This window comes from Erithacus rubecula (genome assembly GCF_903797595.1).
Source record: "Erithacus rubecula genome assembly, chromosome: 3".
Lineage (NCBI taxonomy): Eukaryota > Metazoa > Chordata > Aves > Passeriformes > Muscicapidae > Erithacus > Erithacus rubecula.
Genome location: NC_136689.1, coordinates 132,793,974 through 132,812,330, shown reverse-complemented (window position 1 = coordinate 132,812,330; position 18,357 = coordinate 132,793,974). Strand labels below are relative to the sequence as shown.

The 18,357-nt window shown below is 34.0% G+C and overlaps 1 protein-coding gene across 3 annotated transcripts in view; it reads left to right on the top strand.

The window, feature by feature from the left end:
- Nucleotides 1-18,357, top strand: part of CSMD3 (CUB and Sushi multiple domains 3) — a 568,112-nt gene that overhangs the window by 87,986 nt on the left and 461,769 nt on the right. For all 3 annotated transcript variants that reach the window (XM_079302232.1, XM_079302231.1, XM_079302230.1), the window contains exon 3: nucleotides 11,625-11,737. In XM_079302232.1, the coding sequence (XP_079158358.1) occupies nucleotides 11,625-11,737 (113 nt within the window). The remainder of the gene's footprint in view (nucleotides 1-11,624; nucleotides 11,738-18,357) is intronic.

Below are 18,357 nucleotides of genomic sequence, written 5' to 3'. Positions count from 1 at the left end.
TCAGTTTTCCTCTCCAAGAAGCAGACAAATCCACATCCTATAGATTTTTAAAACCTTTTTGTACAGTAGAGCAATATTTGGTTCTTCTTAATTATTTGAAGTTCTTACTGATAGTTTTATGTCTTAAAGCAAATTAACTACTTTAGAAAAGATAATTATTTATAAAATCTGCTTCATTTCTGATGATAGAAAAAAGTGGAGTGTTGTATAATAAAAGCTTTACACTGATAATGGATTGTGGCAGTTTTTAGAAACATGTTTTGTACAGAATATAGTGATTATACCAGAACCTGATGAGTCCTTTATTGTTTAGTTCAAAGCAGCTGCTCAATTAACAGTACTCAGCTTTGACCTATGACCATTATTTTAAAATAATAGATTGCATGAGCACTTTTGCATTTTGACAAGGAAAAATTATCATTTAACAAAAAATAAATTAATTCATAAATCATGTCCATTTGTTAATGACTTGTTGAACAAAATATATTTTTATTACTATTTTCAGCAAGAGTAAAACTTGAATCTAATTGACTGTTTCTGCTCGAGTTTGCTGTTTTATAGATTATTAAATACAGTTTATTTATTTTAAACCAATTGGATAAACATATAAAAATTCTAGGAATTACTCCTATTCATATTTTAATTGGAGTACTTAGGAAGTCTTTACATTTCTTATTTTCTTCCTGACTCAGTGGCCAAGTAACTGTTTCTTTAGAAAGAAATTATAAAAGCCAGAGATAAGCGGAATTTTACCAAGATGTTGAAGTTCAATCTTGTAATACTCTCAACTGCAATTCAACACCTTTATTAACTTCTCAACATGTACAAATGAATGCACACAAGCACATTCAAAAACATAAACCCTAAAGAGAATTGACCTTAATTGTCTATTACTCAGTAGATAAGTGCTATCTTTTTCTAAAGCACTCCTGAGATTTAAAAGATGCTTGTTCTGAATTGGTGTGTAAGAAAAAGCATTAGAGGTTGTGTTGGATTGACTTTGGCTGGCTGCCAGATGCCCATCAGCCATTCCATCACTCCCCCTCAACAGCAGGACAAGAGAAAATAAAATGAAAAAAACTCCTGGGTCAAGGCAAAAATGAGGAGATCTTGCCTTTACACCAGGGTCCAATGTACACACCAAATTTACACATTACAGAGCCTTAGTTTAATTCACTGCCTAAAAATTGATTGATTTCCTAAATCGTGGGATTTTCATATCCCATCAATCGCTTTAGCAGTGCTATCAGAGATATATTGATGAACTCTGAATTTACTTATTGCTTAAATGTCCAATACATTTCTTAATACTTTTAAGCCTTTGGGTTAACTGAAAAACTTGTTCAACAAGGTAATTAAACTTCATCTTACCAGTTTACTTTGACACTTTTCAGTTGAATTAAGTGTAAGTATATAACAAGTGAGTGATTGATTACCACCATGGTTGATTGTGTGATCCAAATCATCAGAATTCTTTTACAGCTTATTTGATTCTCACTTGGATTAGCTATTAATGTTTGCTGTATTTTTAACCCTTGCAATTCTTTGAACTTGCTATTAGGATGTGGTCTTTTCCACTCAAACCTCAAGAAGATGCATAAAACATGGATGTGAGAAAAAGCCAAGGCATAGAAGAGTAAATGGGAGATCAGTTTTACTCTGGAAGTTAGAAGAGTCATCAGAAAGATATAATCATGGAAATATTGTTGATTTTATCCATTGGATTCGATACAGAATTCTCAAATCTTCAGAAACTTAAATTCATATGTAAGATGAAAGCAGTGTTATTTTGCTCTAAGAAATGTTGTGGTGTAGTAATATTAAAATACTGTATTTTTAAAAAAAAATATAGAACTTCTTTTCATTCTTCTATCTAGATAAGGAATAAAAAAGCAACTCAGAAAACCCACCCCAAACATATACTATAAACTAAGGGAAGTAGGTTGCTTTTGTGTGTAAGTAGAATCATGGAATCATTGTGTTCCCTTGAGTCCTGTCACTGGTCACTGGAGGGATCAGTGCCTGCCCCTCCTCTTCCCCTCTTGTGGAAGTTGTAAGTGCAATGAGGTCCCTCCTCAGTCTCCTCCAGACAGAGCCAACCAAGTGACCTCAGCCAATCCCCATATGGCTTCCCACAAGACCCTTCAACCTCTTTGCTACCCTCTATTAGATGCTTTCTCTAATAGCTTTATATCCTTCTTATCCTTCTTTATTTGTGGTCCCCAAAACTGCACATGGTACTCAAGTTGAGGCTAAATCAGTGCAGAGTAATGTGGGATAATCTACTCCCTCAGCTGTAAATTAATGCAGTACTTGATGCACTGTGTACATCTACTTGGTGTAGAAATACACTTGTATAATTTATATAATAAATAAACAGTGGTAGTACTAACAAAGATTTGGGGTTTTTCCCCTCCCCTTGGTTAGATGTGCAGGGACCTTATTGTGGCCTCTCAGTACTTAAGGGGGGCTTTTAAGAAAGACAGGAACAGGCTCTCAGTAGAACCTGCAGTGATATGACAAAGGTTAATGGTTTTAAACTAAAAGAAGTTAGATTCAGACTAGATATAATGATGAATTTTTTTACCGTGAGGGTGGTGAAACAGTGGGACAAATTGCCTAGAGAAGTGGTAGATCTCATATCCCTGGAAATATTCAAAGTAAGGTTAGATGAGGCTCTGAGCAGCATCATCTAGTTGAATATGTCCCTACTTATCACAAAGGACTTGGACTAGATGACCCTTGAAGGTTCCCTACAACTCAGAGATTTCTATGCTTCTATGACTTAATTTATTGTAAGGACTGTGAAAAAGAACTCTTTACAGAGATTGGGCCTTTTAAAACAAGCCTGAATCCTGGTATCCAATTCTTTGTACCTGTTCAACAAATGGAAGAACAGCACTTTCTGACTTTGGTGTGTGTTATGAGACTAACCATGTTAGAATTGCAAGGCTCTTTTCCCGTGGTATTTGTGATCACTTAGGTGACAGAGGCTATTATCACACAGAATAATTTGAATCTAATATAGTGTGCTTCTTGAACAGTTAAGGACTAGATCTGAATTCCCAGAAAGCTGACACACCTCCTTCCTTGCAGATTTTCAGGACTTAACTATATAAAGACCTGAACAATCCATTTTGGCCTCAGACCTGTCCCTACTTTGTTTGATATCCTGTTATCTAGTGACGAGAAATCAATATTTTTTTGTATCCAAGCACTCTTTTTATAATAAGTTTCACATGTATTTTTCATATTTTCAATATGAGAACATTTTTCTTTATATAACATATTTATTTATATAAAATATATTTTTATAAAATTGATATAACATATATATTGGAAAAATTAATGTAATTTTGGTAACAAGCAAGGGAAAACCCTAACAGGAATAAAAAAAAATCTGCTTTCTTTTGTGGCATTCATGCTACTTTACAGTGGATATGAGATAGTAGAAAAAGTCCTAAAGTCATTAGAGCTGCATCTTAAGCACCAGGCTGTGAAATTTGATATAGGAATCCAATATAGTGAGATGTACATCAAACTGAATGATCTGTATGCTTTTGTGTGAGGAATATGGATTAAGTTTCTGAGAAGGAGGAGAAGCATTGGTTAATATGTTCTGGACCACTTTAAAAGCTTTAATCAAAATCAAAGATACTTGCAGTTAACAGTTGGAAGTGTCTTTACTTTTGAAAGTAATATATTTGGTTACTCTTTCATATACTTAACAACATTGTTGATATTTAAATAACATTTTTTAAGGTATAGAAGATATTTTGTTTCATCGTGTTTTGGTAATGAAATACATAAATTTATTTAATTTTTAATATAAACATATTACATTGCTTTTCCTTGCTTTTCTTCTATCATTTATGTCTGACTGCTATTGCTCCTTAAATAGTTTTCAGAGCTTTTGAAACTTTCTACTGGTAGATGCTCATTTTGCTGTTTAGAGATCAGAGAGGCTGTTGTGGTTTAACCCCAGATGGCAACCAAGCACCACACAGCCACTCTCCACTCTCTTACCAGTGGGAAGAGGAAGAGAAATGCAAGAGTAAAGTGATAAAACTCATAGACTGAGACACAGTTTAACAGGCAAAGCCAAAGCCACACAAGCAAGGCAAAACAAGGAATTGTGGCATGGGATGTCCCTTGGGTTGTTTGGAGTCAGCTATTCCACAGTGTTTGCTCCAGCTTCCCATTCACCCCCAGCACTCACCAGTGTGACAGTGCAGGAAACAGCAAAGGCACTGCCTAGCAAGAGCAAAATCATCCCTGTACTGCCACACTATTTTCTGCACAAATATTAAAGATATCCCATAATCATCAATGCGAAGAGAATCAACTCTACCCCAGTCAAAATCGGCACAGATGCTTACATGTCTGATGAATTATTATGGAAGTGACAGAGAAAAAAAAAAAAAATCAGAATAAAAATCACAGAACAGACTCAAAGAGAAACAGATGCTAGATTTTGCATTCCCATGAAAGAGGGAAGCCAAAAAGATTAAAAACCAAAATATGGGATGTCAAATTGGAAATAATAAACATTGAAATCCATGCTTTATTAAGTAATCATATATTTTTTTAATATATTGGTATTCAAAATAAGAAAATGCCATGACATGTAGAAATAAGGGGATATAGTCATCAGAACCAAATATTTGATTAGTATTAAATGAAAACAAAATAGTCTAGGAAAAAATACTGAAGAATATTGTTATTTTAGCTGAGTCTTTGCTGGCCACAGAAAATGCAGCAGTAAATTGGGTGAGAAGATCACGCTTTTATCTTAGAAAATGCAAATAAGCAACCCTTCTGTTGAGGGCTTTCTCTTTTTTTGAATAATAATTAGAGCTAGTGGGAAAATGTTAAACAAGTATCTGGCAGGCAAAAGATCTCACTAAATTTGAAATTGAATCAGTGTAGCATCAGGCTAGTCAGATGTTAAATCTAATCATCTGCTACTTAGAAAATTAATAGAAGTGTGTATGAATACAAAACCACACAGACAGGACTCCAGCAGCTAATAATGGATTCATCAGCATGTGGTCCAACAAAACCAAGCCTCAACAGTACCTTGATAAATTCAGGATGCGTTTATTTGCTAAGTATTGAATGGTACTGCGTGCATAAATAACAGATAGCAAGCTACTGGGCATACCAGCAAATAAAATGACTGGTAGAAGGATTATAGATAGCTTAATGGGAAAAGTCCACTGGTGATGAAGTTTCATTTGTATACATGCTATGGATTTTAAGAAAAGTATTATCTGAAGATTATCAACTTAAATATGTAACATTAAGACCAAAATTTCATAGTGGAAGGAAAAGTAAAGTCAAGTGTTTTTTCAAGAAAAGTTGATGTAAAATTAAAAAAAAAACCAAACAAAACATTAGAATATTTTCTCTTATTTGAAAATATCATATATCTATATTTCCTATGTACTGCTAAATATAGAATAAAATTCCATTTCTGTTGTCTTCAGAAAGTTTGCCTTTACTTGTGGGGAATATTCTCAATGAAGTTATGCAACAATTTGTTTTACCTACTTTTTGTTTATACTTGGCACTTTGATTATTACGCATATTCTTTTTCAGAAACTATCTTCTTTTTACTGGAATAAACAGTTATTTGGAGATTAAACTACTGCTGAAAATGTATAGGCTTTGATACTCTTTTTAATTTTACAATCAAAGTTACAATAACTTTGCATGTTAACGTGTTTTCCATTTCTGCATAATTTTACCCAAATTAGGGACAAACATTTCTTGCACCTTTCAGATTAGACTAAAACTCTTCCTGCTGTAAAATTTCTGACCTAATCAAAAAATTGAGATTAAGTGAGACTGCTATTCACTTGAAAGAACTTTTTTGGTGAATTTCTTCAGATTCAATAGGGTCTAAGGTGAAATGTTCTTGCGGATTTGTATTTTCTTTGGAAATAGCTAAAACATGGTAGAATCTTGTGAACATGAAAAGAAAGAAAAACGGTACAAAGAGCTGTTAAATACATTTTTAAAAAGTACCTATTTAAAAGCATAATCAATGTCAAACAGCAAATATATAAGATACACAAGCAAAGAGGAAATAGTTATCACATCACAGTCTCAAGTAAACAGTTTATCTAGGAGCACTTTTGCATGAGTAATCAAGATTTCTTTCCATAATTTTAACTTTGCAATTATGAAATGATTGCTCTATTTAGATCCTGAAAATGGGAGCCAGTCTTCCTTGAGAGCTGATGAGTTTAAAGTTCAGTATGCAACTTAAAGTGATGTATGATTTAAATTTTATCACAGGGACCACAGTAAAAGTAGAAAACAAATGATTGATCAAACTGCAAAAAATTCCAATCAGAACTCTAAAGTCTTGGAAACCACAAATCTGAGATGATTTGTCATTTTAAAATTGTCATATGTGATGGAAAAAAGATTGCGGGAGAGATTAAAATAGATTATAATTACTCTTGGAGTAGTAGTCTCTTAAAATATACTTAGAAAATGAAAACAGACATTCAGCTGTTTAATATAGGTACCTTCTTTTTCTGAATCTTTACCATATGACAGAATATAGTAACCTACAGGAGGAAGAGACATGGAGACACTCTGCAAATGACATGTTTGAAAGAAAATAATTGTATCATTTTTCAATCATTTACAGTATCAAAAATATTACTACAAATTTTCATATAAGTTCAAACATTATCACAACGATTAAGAATTTATTTATTATATTTTAATTAATGGTGACAGAATATTTAGAAATTCCTGTGTACATGAGACAATGTTTTGTTTCAGACTCCATTTGACTTTTTCCATTACTGAAAAAATAAATAAGGATGGAGTGAGAAGACACATAAAACAGATTCCTTCAAAGCTAGTCTCACCAGGAAAAAACCAGCCTTTAGTCACTTTGGTTTTACATCAAGAAATTTTATGCACTTGCACCCTAAGTACTTAAGAGACATCTGAGGACTCAAAATCTGTCTTATTTCACCAAGAAGTCTTAACAAATAAAAATATACCAGTGAGTATGATAACTATTGTTACTAATTTGCCTACAGTATTACTAACACTCATACTCCAAGCAACTATTTATGTAAAATATGCAGTTAAAATTTTACAGAATCCTCCTAGAATCTGCCTCTTTTCTCTGGTGGTGTTGTGTGGTACTTTTGATGTTCATTTGGATCCTCAGCCACTTTTGTTTGCCTTGGGAGGATAAAGGTGACACCATGGGATAGTTATAGCACACAATCAGCAAGATTAATTCTTTGTCAAAGAGTATGATGGTGATAATTTTCTTCTCTTCAGTCTTGGGTCCACATGGAGCAATTTAAGCACATATCCCTTGTATGACCTTTTTTCTGGTTCCAAAGCAATGTGTGTTTCTGTTTTCCATTCTTATACTCTGAGATGATTGAAAAACATTTCCAGATTCATGTTGCTGCAACCTGTTGTAGCATTATAGTTTTGCATTCAAGTAATATGTAGATACCGAATACATATTGTGTCTCCAAATGATATCTTTAATTTCACCATATTTACTACTGGAGTTTTAGAATTTCTATATACAATAAATTTTCAGGATGAACATCTGGTCTTTCTGACATAGAAAAGTTGAAAAAATAAAAATATCTCTTAACCTTTTCCTAAGCTCCCAGAAACATCTGGAGTCTTGCACTACATACATAATGTGTCCATTCCCTGTGGGTGTTAGGTGCCTGGCAAGCTGGTTAGACACACCACAAAGAAAAAAGCAAATCTATTCATTCATATGCAGTGTATTCATTTACAAATTTGTATCACTGTTCTGTGTTTGATAACACTCTGTAGCTAACCAGAATCATCAAAGTCAAATACTCAAGTGGAATGTCACAATGTAAAATTTGGGTTTTTAAGAGTTGAAACAAAAAACCTCTGTAGACATGGTCTTTTAGTTTCCAAGGTTTCCCGTGGCTACCCAAGCCAGTATCAGGTACTTATGGCATCTCTTAATGAGATCAGAGAACACTTCCAAAATCAAAAAGGGAAAGAAGAAAAGGAACAGATAATCCCACCCCCACAAAGAAAAAAAAAAGAGAAGAAAAAAAGCGTGTTCGTAATGTAACATTTTTTTCTGCCAAAGTGAAAGACTATAAAGGAATGATTCAAGAGCATAAGAAAAGATGTAGGAACATCCTGCCTGGCCTCCATCTCTCCAGAAGCACATGAATCTCTTAGTGCTACAGTGTCATACCTACCAACTCTGTGCTGATGTTTAGAGTGTCTCATAGTATCTAAACAGCAATAGAAAGTCACCTGAATAACTCCATTAGGTATTTTAAATTTGAAAAAAGTTGATACAAATGGAACGAGTTATGCAAATGGAATGTAAGATGGGAAATTGCTGAAGATAAAAAAACCTCAGCTACTAGAGGAAATTTAAATTTTAAATGTGTTTAATATGCATATGATATCTGCTTAATGAGATGACTGCTTATTTTGCATAATTTTTCCACATAAAGTTTCACTTTTACCAGAGTACTCAGATAGACATGTAGTTGTCTAACATTTAGTTGGACATTTAGACTGATCTGAATAAGTCACAATCAGATTTATGCACCCACATTATCTTACAGGTATTTTGCTCTTTACCTGCCATCTCTCTCCTGCAGTTATGATGTGCTTGCTATGTTTCATTTTAAATGGCAATGAAAACTCTTCTAGCTAACACTTATGATAGTTTGTAAAGTTTAGCATACAAGTAAGACTTAAACTCTGAGGTCAATGTCCTTTTGTACCAAATGAATAATATTCAAGTATATAGGTTATTTCAAGAGTCAGAATGAATTACATTACAGTTCCTTCTAAAAACCTGTAGTATTTCACTGAGTTGTATTCACACGTTGAATTTTTACTTATTAAAATTTTTGATTTGTTTTGCATCCACTAAACCAAAAAATATTACCACCAAATTTCTTCATATCAATTGAAGTGTAGAAACCAAATTAGAGAAACAAGCTTATCCTTTTTGACTAAATGTGACATAATGATGGTTATAAAAGGCCCACTGCTGAAAGCTAAATGGTATCCAACAGCTCTTGTAATGATCTGTTTTGCATCAGGAGCTGTAATGTTTACTATGCTAGTAACACATGTGTTCATTTAAAAAATCCACTACCCATCTAAGCTGTGTCTATGTACCACACATAAAATTAAATATTTTGGGATAACTATGTACTTTTTTCTGCTGGATATGTGTTTATACCCAGAATTCTTTTAACTCATTCTGTGCATAAATAGATACAGGCTAAGCCTACTGTGTGACACAAGTTAAAGTTTTATTCAAATTATTGGTTTTGGTTTAACATTAGGCCAATTTATTTCAAAGCGTTGATACTAACCAATTAATTAATTTCTTTATTGTTGATGACTGAGCTATTGGAAAAAATGCACTGATATTGACTTATTAAAAAAAATATTCATATGCCTGTTTGGGAGATGTAAGCATTTTATTAACTCTTTTTAAATAACAGAACAAAAAGGTACACTCCTAATAAAAAAAAAATGCATTTCCTAAATCCTAAATATTCTGTACATAATTCTCTATCTTTTCATATTAACATAAGTTCTATAGTCTTATTTTAATTATATTATTCGTAAAGATACCAGTGACAAAACAAAGAACAGATTTGTAAATACACCCTCTGAGGACTTGCTACATATAAATATGTGAATATTTACCTCTTTAGGGGCCTTTGCTTCTTTTGTACATGTTTTTTATTTTTCTGGTTATGTGATGCGAGTACTGTTATTATTTGGCTTTGATATCTGTCATGACTGTAACCAATAGCCTAAATTGTCTATTGTACTGAGAGGAAAGATTTTTTTATTTTTTTTTTTAATTTTGTTTTGCTTTTAAATAAAAATATAAAACTTTTTGTGATTCCCATGAAGCAAATAAGCTTCATGGTAAATTACTAATAGACTATATGGAATGAATCTGAAGGTATCTTAAATCTAAAAATAAGTACAATATTAAATAAATGCTAATATTGCAATTAAAGTATTTTTTAACAAATCATTTCCTGACCTTTTGAATTCTAGGCTTCTCATCACTCTATATCCTTCCCTCTGATGAAACTAGAAATGCTGATAATGGCAGGACATAACTTACCAGTTAATTTGTGATTTCAGAAGACTGAGACTGAATTTCAGAATAAGCAGCAGTAAATATAATAAAACAGCAGTAAACATCATTGGTATATTTTTCCTGCATCAAGTAAAATTAAAAATATATATCATCTCTTCCAGTAAAATTATCAGAGTTTGTGTATTTCTTAAAGTGTACTAAAGACCAGCCTATGTAGCTGTATCTATATCTGCATAAAAAAAAAAACAAAACCAAAACCAACCAAACAAACAAACAAAAAAACAACTAAACCAAACACAAAAAGCACGTAGCAAACAACAAAATCACAGTGAATTTGTTCTACTAATGAAAAGGGAAAATTTAAATCTTGAGCAACCTAGACTAACTCTGACTTCTAGCCCACTTTGAACAGTACATTGGACTATGTGGCCTCTACAGGCCCCTTTTGACCTAAATTTTTCTGTCATTCTAAATTCAAAGTAAAATGTAACAAAAGGGCTTATCTAGAAACACAGTAAAATAATTTCAATCTCAATCATTAATAAAATATATCATCCTATCTGCTGCACAATTCACCACACATGGCTAACTGGGTTCCAGAGGTATGTCTGACTTCACTGGTGTGTGTGCACAGCTAAATTCTTCAACTGGTTCTTTACACATTTTTGACAGTGAAATGCTGTGGGCTTTGTTGATCTGATATGAACCCTGATGAGGTTATTGTTCCAAAACTGAGGAAGGTAAGTGTTGTCATATGTACATCAAATGAATATGTAGAAGTGGGTATCAGCAGAGCTTATCAGCAGTGCTGAGTACACAAAAATGTTTCTTTAATTTGTGTCTCAAACACAGTGGCTTTAATAAAACAAAACCAAACTAAGCATACAAAGAGCAAAAAACCCCACAAATATTAATGACCCTGTAATTCCTTTTAAGAGAGCTTTTTGTATGGATTTGTTATTCCACAATGATGTTACTCTTCGAGTTGAAATCAGAAATTTCTGCTTGGAGGCTAAAGTGCACAGTTTAAATAATACTAAATTCCCTCATTAAAATGAATCATGGTCCTTTTCTTTCATTATATTCCTGTGGAAAAATTCAGCTACTACAAATTTTAGAAGAAGCCTGTGTAAGATATATAGTGCAATGCATTTTTGAACATAACTTTAAGGAGTCTAAATTGTCTGGTGTACTGTGATTTCTTTGGTCGTTTTTCTTTTTCAGCTACTGATAATGTGAACTGTTTTTAACTCCAGTTTCTATGTCTTACTATCATCTATAATAAATATAGTGTCCATCAAAGAGAGTAAAATTTTCTATTAATTTCTCATTTACTATATAAAATTATTTTTTAACATAATGCAAGCTACAAACTTTTAAGGCAACTGTCTTTTCCATGATTAAATATTATTTGGAACAGCCATCTGTCACACACTGTTTTATTTACCACACAATTAAACATGAATTGTGCTTTTTTGTTTCTTAGGTTAACAGGATTTCATCTTCCTCCACCCGTGACAAGTACAAAATCTGTATTTTCACTGCGCTTGACAAGTGACTTTGCAGTTAGTGCTCATGGGTTTAAAGTTTACTATGAAGGTAAGGCATTCTTAAAAAAGTGTTCTGTTTTTTTTTTTTTTTTTCCCACTGATCTCTATACATGAAAAACCTTAAGCATCCCACAGAAATATACAAAAACACACATATAACCTTATCCAAGTTACAATATTTGCTTTTCATGTAATCACTTACAGATGCATAGAGTCATATCTCAAACCAAAATATTTTAAACTCTACAATCTATAGTCCTATCCAGGCAAAAATATTTTTTGATCTCTAATAATGGCAAGTTCTTTTAATTCTGAAAAACTTAATTGTTATTGTTTTGGTTCTTCTTACACATGTTTATTCAAATTAATGTCAAGACATTACTAGTTAGTCTTGAATTTCACTGGATAGTGGCATCTGCAAGTTTTATGGATGGATTCCTTCTCAAATGTTTGCATAGGAGAAAAGCTGACTCAGTTCTCTGAATTGACATAAAGCTATTTCTCTATAGCAATTTTCACAATTGTCTGTAGTTTTCACACAGATACTGAAGTTAATGAGCTGGAACATGTATTCCTGAAGTCCAGAAGTTCATATTATTGTAAATGTATGTTTCAGGAAGGATCTTGTTCATGATCAAGCTCAGTATAGTATTGTTTGAAGAGTTGGTTTATATCATGTATTCATTTCTTGGTACCAGGGACTATGAACTCTAACAGATTTTTATAGGACATAAACAAAAAATGTTTTTCTCAATTTATTTGTTATAGTGTTTTGTCATTTGTTTTTTTTCCTTTTTGTATTTTTCTCCCCTCTTTTTTTAAAAACACGTGGCGTTAAGACATTTGATTTTTCTGTTTCCATGAAGTGTCTCTGCTGAGTGTCTCTATAGTAAACTGCTGGGGAAGTTCTGAGGTCATGGTTATACCCTACTTGGTCCCATCTGCAATAGAAACTCATCTCTGAGAAAGTAACTAGCTGAATAACACTTTGATAGCTAAGAAACTATCCAAAATGGGTAATGCAATGAAGGGCTGCTATAGAAACACAGTCCAGAATCCCTCTCTAGTAAAATGTCTTCAGCCACTGATAATAGTTTATCTCCAGGTATGATGCATTAGAATTCTACTTCATTTAGAAATTCCCTCCTATATATAAAACCATGATATGAAAAACATAAAATATTTTTTAAGCCCTTCTTGAGTTACAGAGAAAATAGCTGAAATGATTACCCACTACCTTTTTTGGCTGGGAGGGTGCACACAAAAAAGAAATAAATTAGAAAAGAGAAAACTAGGCTATATGTAACTGGTTTTGTCTAGATTATAGCTACTCTACAGTCTGTTAGTTTTTCAAGCATTTGATAACTGTTCAGCAGCAGCATTATTAAAAATGTTATATTAAAATGAACTATGCAATTCCTATAGATATTTTACTATGCAAAATATAATATATGCTTCTCATATTGAATTTAATTCATTATATGTGCTATCATCTGTCCTTATAAACGTTTTACAGAAAGATTTTGCATTACTAATGATAACAGACAACATACTATGCATTTCAGTTATGACTGAGAATGATTAAAATGGAAGCTATAGACTTCAGCTTGCACATATGACTGATTCCTCACATAGTTCATTTCTAGGAAAATAACATATTGATTAATAGAACTCAAACTCCTAGGTCAGTTTGGAGAAATTTTACCTTCAACCACAGAAATCAGCATTTCAGAGCAAAACATAAACTTGTTACCTTGAACTTTGATGCTCATCTTTTTTGAAACTGATGTTTTATTTTGTGAAATTAAGATTTTTCAAAAAAGTTAGACTGAATACCAAACTCTTAGTTGAATGGAGTCTCCCTTACCACAGCCAGATCTACTGTTTTAAGACCTGAATCAAGGTAATTTCATTTTGTCAGAGAATTTTTCTTTCAATACCTGTTTTTTTCTGACTTCATATGAAGCTATCCTCTTTATACCCAGATAGCAAAGAAATGAAAACTCATTACATTACAGTGCATTCATTTAATGCCTCTTCCCTTGATGGGAGAGAATAGATGTATTTAAATGGTAATCACATCAGGGCAATTTCCATTCCTGTTCTTTTTCTATTCTTTGTGAACATGTATAACCCTGCAATCAACATTTTAAGATCTGGTTCTGCCAGTTTTCAAAAATTTTGATTGCCCAGTAGCTCCTTCTTAACTTCTTGATGAAATATCTGCATATTTAGTACCCTTAAATATCAGGCCTCATAATTTAAAGCTTCATTATGGGTATGTAATTTGAAATTTAAGATAGAAATTATTAGCAACCTATCATTGCAATAAAGCAAAATTGTAGAGGTGGCATGAGAGGATAGAGTGAGAAGTAGCACCATATATCTGCAGGGATAAGATCCAGTTGTAATTTGAAAAAGAAGGAACATACCTTTCATAATCTGAGATAATTTAAAACACTTCCTTCTGAAATGCTTTGAAAGAGATTGTATAGGTAGATGGTTACATGGAATCTGTTATTGTTCACTATTTTAAAAAATCAAACAACAAAAAAACCCTAAAGCCTCCAAACATCTATTTTTCTGACTTCTCATCCTCTTGACAAATTTGCAGTTGAGCTGAAAGCTGACAAGAAGCTCCAGAGTACCCGACAGAATCTATGGCAGATATGAATCTGTGGTGGACATTCTTGATCTTAATGCACTGGAACATACTCGTTTTTCTGATCTCCTCACAATAAAAATGTTTATGAAAAAATAGAAAATGATACCTTTAATAGAAAGACTATGCTGAGCCACCATATGTAAGCCACTGCAATTGCATTCAGTCAAATCAAGTGCACTGCAGACCACAAAATATTGACTCTGGCCTGCTAAACATTATCATAAAACTCAGTCTGCAATCTGTGTCCCTACATTCTTCTCTTCTCTTCTTCTTTCTCCTCACCTGCTTTCTTTCTTCTGTATCAAGTGGCATATTTGTCTTTGGTACTGTTATGCACAAACTTATTCATGCTCAGTTTCTTTATTATTCAGAAAAGAACACATCTGATAAACATACCTCTCTATGTAGCACAATATCACTGAAGAAAAATTATTTCATGAGAGAAAACTGGAACAGATTACTCAAAAGTAATAGACTTCACTTACAGTGACAACAGAAAATGGTGAGGTGCACTGAAAATTAAGGAGGTATTTTAAAAATACCCTGGAGCTAATTTTATCACTGTCGAGTGACACAGCATTGCTGGTTGGAGTGAGAAATGGGCAAGTTCTAAATCTGCTGATTCTGTGCCTGTTTTGTTTGGTTTTTTTTCTGGAGAGTTTTCTGTGGAGGTTTTTAGTAGCTTTCAGGCTCCCTACAACATGTATAGGTATTAATATCTGGAGAAGGAATGCTATACTTAATCCCCTTTTTGATAATTTAGGCTAAGTACCGTGTAGATGTGCCCTTTTATTTTATTTCTAGTGGGATAATTTGGTTTTGGAATAGAAGAGTTCGATGTACTTTTCCATTTCCTGTTGTCCTAAGATACATAAGGAGCTTTATTCATTGAGAGTACAGGAGGAGAAATACAGCTGCTGAGAAAGAAAGCAACGTAGCAGCTTGGCTACACTGCAAAGGGGATTCAGTAGACATAGTCCTGCTTTGAACAGTGCTTCCTTCTGTTCTCACTGTGTTATTTTACAGCTGTTAAACAGGTAGCTGACATTGCTAAAGTCATTGACTTCATTAAGAAATGTACTGCTAGAATTTATGGCAATCTTTATTCATGTTAAATATGATAGACATTTTTGTGTTATCCTATTGGCCATGGCAAAGAATAAAAAAATTTAGTATGTTGATTACCTTATAGTGAAAACTCTGAATGCCCAGGAGGTGAATTGTAAATATTTATAATAGTGGTATAAAATATAACTTTATCTGGTTTGTACTGCTGCACATAATTTTAAAGCTGAGTTATAAAACTGAATTATTAGACACTGCATAAGTAATGAAATGGTCAATATTTGTACTGGAGTGCTGCTATGGAGTTCAGCAATTCTGCTGAAATGTTTTTGTGAGGGATTTGAGAGCAATGTTAAAATTTCAAGAATGATCACAGCTTTATGAATAATGAGAAGTGGGGAAGCAAAGAAGGAAGCATATTATGTTTATTAAGAGAGTAGGATTTCCATCTAGTTACTTCTGTGGACTCATCATGCATTTTTTTCAGCAATATTAAGAAAAACTGGTAGCGGATGTACAGCATTATTGAAGCATGTATATAAGAAATACTAGTAGAACTTAAATATGCCAGGATGTGGGTGCTCAAAATAGTTTTGGCAGTTAGTATAAAGTTGAGAATGTGAACAAATAGGATAAACTATTTTTAGCTCGTTGCATATCAGAATTCAGAAATGTGGTCTCTGTCATTACATTGCTTCAGCTACCCATAGGGAAAGGAAAGGGAAAGGGAAAGGAAAGGGAAAGGGAAAGGAAAGGGAAAGGGAAAGGGAAAGGAAAGGGAAAGGGAAAGGGAAGGGAAAGGGAAAGGAAAGGGAAAGGGAAAGGGAAAGGGAAGGGAAAGGGAAAGGGAAGGAAAGGAAAGGAAAGGAAAGGAAAGGAAAGGAAAGGAAAGGAAAGGAAAGGAAAGGAAAGGAAAGGAAAGGAAAGGAAGAAGGAAAGGAAAGGAAAGGGAAAAGGAAAGGAAAGGAAAGGAAAGGAAAGGAAAAGTAAAGGAAAGGAAAGGCAAGGAAAGGAAAGGAAAGGAAAGAAGGAAAGGAAAGGAAAAGGGAACGGAAAGGAACAAGTGAAAGGAAAGGATAAGGAAGAAAGGACAAGGAAAGGAAGCGAAAGGAACAGGAAAGGAAAAGGAAAGGAACGGAAGGAAAGGAAAAGGAAAGGAAAGGAAAGGAAAAGAAGGAATAGGAAAGGAAAGGAAAGGACAGAGGAAAGGAAAGGCAAGGGAAAGGAAAGGGAAAGGAAAGGAAAGGAGGAAAGGAAGGAAAGGAAAGAGACCAAGGAAAGTGGAAAGGAAAGGAAAGGAAAGGAAAGGACAAGGAAAGGAAAGGAAGAAAGGAAAGGAAGAAATTATTAAATTGCATAAATAGATACATTTTGAAGAAACATACTAAATCTAACAAAGCAACATGTTAGACATAAGTCAATATATATTGTCTATTTTTACTTCTATACAACATGTTGGATAACATGAAGAAAAAAAAATGTGTTGGAGTTTCTGTATTTTGTCTGAATGTATGAATATCTGCCAAATCTGTCTAGGAAGTCCCAGAAAATTATCTAACAAATAATATTTGTCTTGGAAGGAAAACATCCCACTAATGCCTCTTCATGGACTTGTATCTACTACAGACTTTTATGCCATTCCTAATGTCAGATGCATAATGAAGCTGTAGCACAGACAATAAATTCCTTGTGAAATCAATACCAGGTTGCCATGGTGTTTATACATATTTTACCTATATGCTGTACTGGTTGCACTATTCCTATATAAGCCCAGAGGAAGTAGAGAGAAAAACAGCTCTGTGGACTTAATCTGGTTAATTTTCATAGCATTTCACACTATTTTTATGATGCCACAACCACTGATTTGACTAAAGAATAACTTCTGGAAACAAAGTTAGGTCTCAAAGACATGAAGCTTTAAGAAACTTTCTTTGATCTCACTGATCACTCTGCCTCACTTAGAAGTAAGACTTTTTTAATTTTGATTTTTTGAACTTCCAGCCACTGGTTTTTGTTCTGCTTTTATCTGCTAAATTATAGAGCCCTTATTATTAGCATCTGTGAGTTCTTATGGAGCTTCTTAAGTACTGCAATAAAATCTCAGGCTTCAGAGTACTCTATCTCTTTAATATGGGCTTTTGAAGCATTAACATAAACTAATTTTCCAAATAATTAATTATTTTCTGTCATTCTTCTGCATTTTCATCATTTTGTGACAGCTGTGTGAAAAAAGTCTCTGATCAGTACACTTGTCTGGCTGAGGCCTGCACCTGATCACCACAAACTGTCTACCTCATTAAATCTTTTTTTAGTTTTCAGAGCTACCCCTCTCTGCATGTGGGAGGGTTTAAAGGGCTGAGTGCCAGCAGCTGGAGCCAGGCTGAGGTGTTGGTAACCCTGGTCTGGTGTCAGCTACTTGACAGACTGGGGTCTTCTGCCAGCTACTGGAGTGGGTGAGGGTCTCAGCTGCCACTCACTGGGGTGGGAATGTTGTGTGTCCCAAAAAACAGCTCTCAGGAGGATCCTGAGTGAGTGGAGCAATTGAGGGGCTCAGTGCCAGCACTTGGATGTGGCTGTGTGACAGGTGCTGAGGCACTGTGATGACAACTTCAATCTTCAGCTTCTCCATACTGGGTGTGCTTGGGGCACTCACCTGCACACTTGCATCTGGACTAACCAGCAGGAAGGAGGTTCTGGGTCTAGGTATCAGGTATCAGGAGGTATCAGGAGGATGAGGAGTCCATGCTGGACAAGTGGACCAGTACTGCATGTTTGCTAGTAAGCATCAGGCTGGACCAGCCAGTGATGAGGGGACCCCTGGGGCCAGTAGGAGGGCCTGGAATCTGTGTGGGATTGCCAGGCAGGCAGAAGGATCATGCTGGTGATTGTGGGAATGTAAGTGTGCTCATGAAACCAGGTAATTCTGTGTGTGTCTGCAT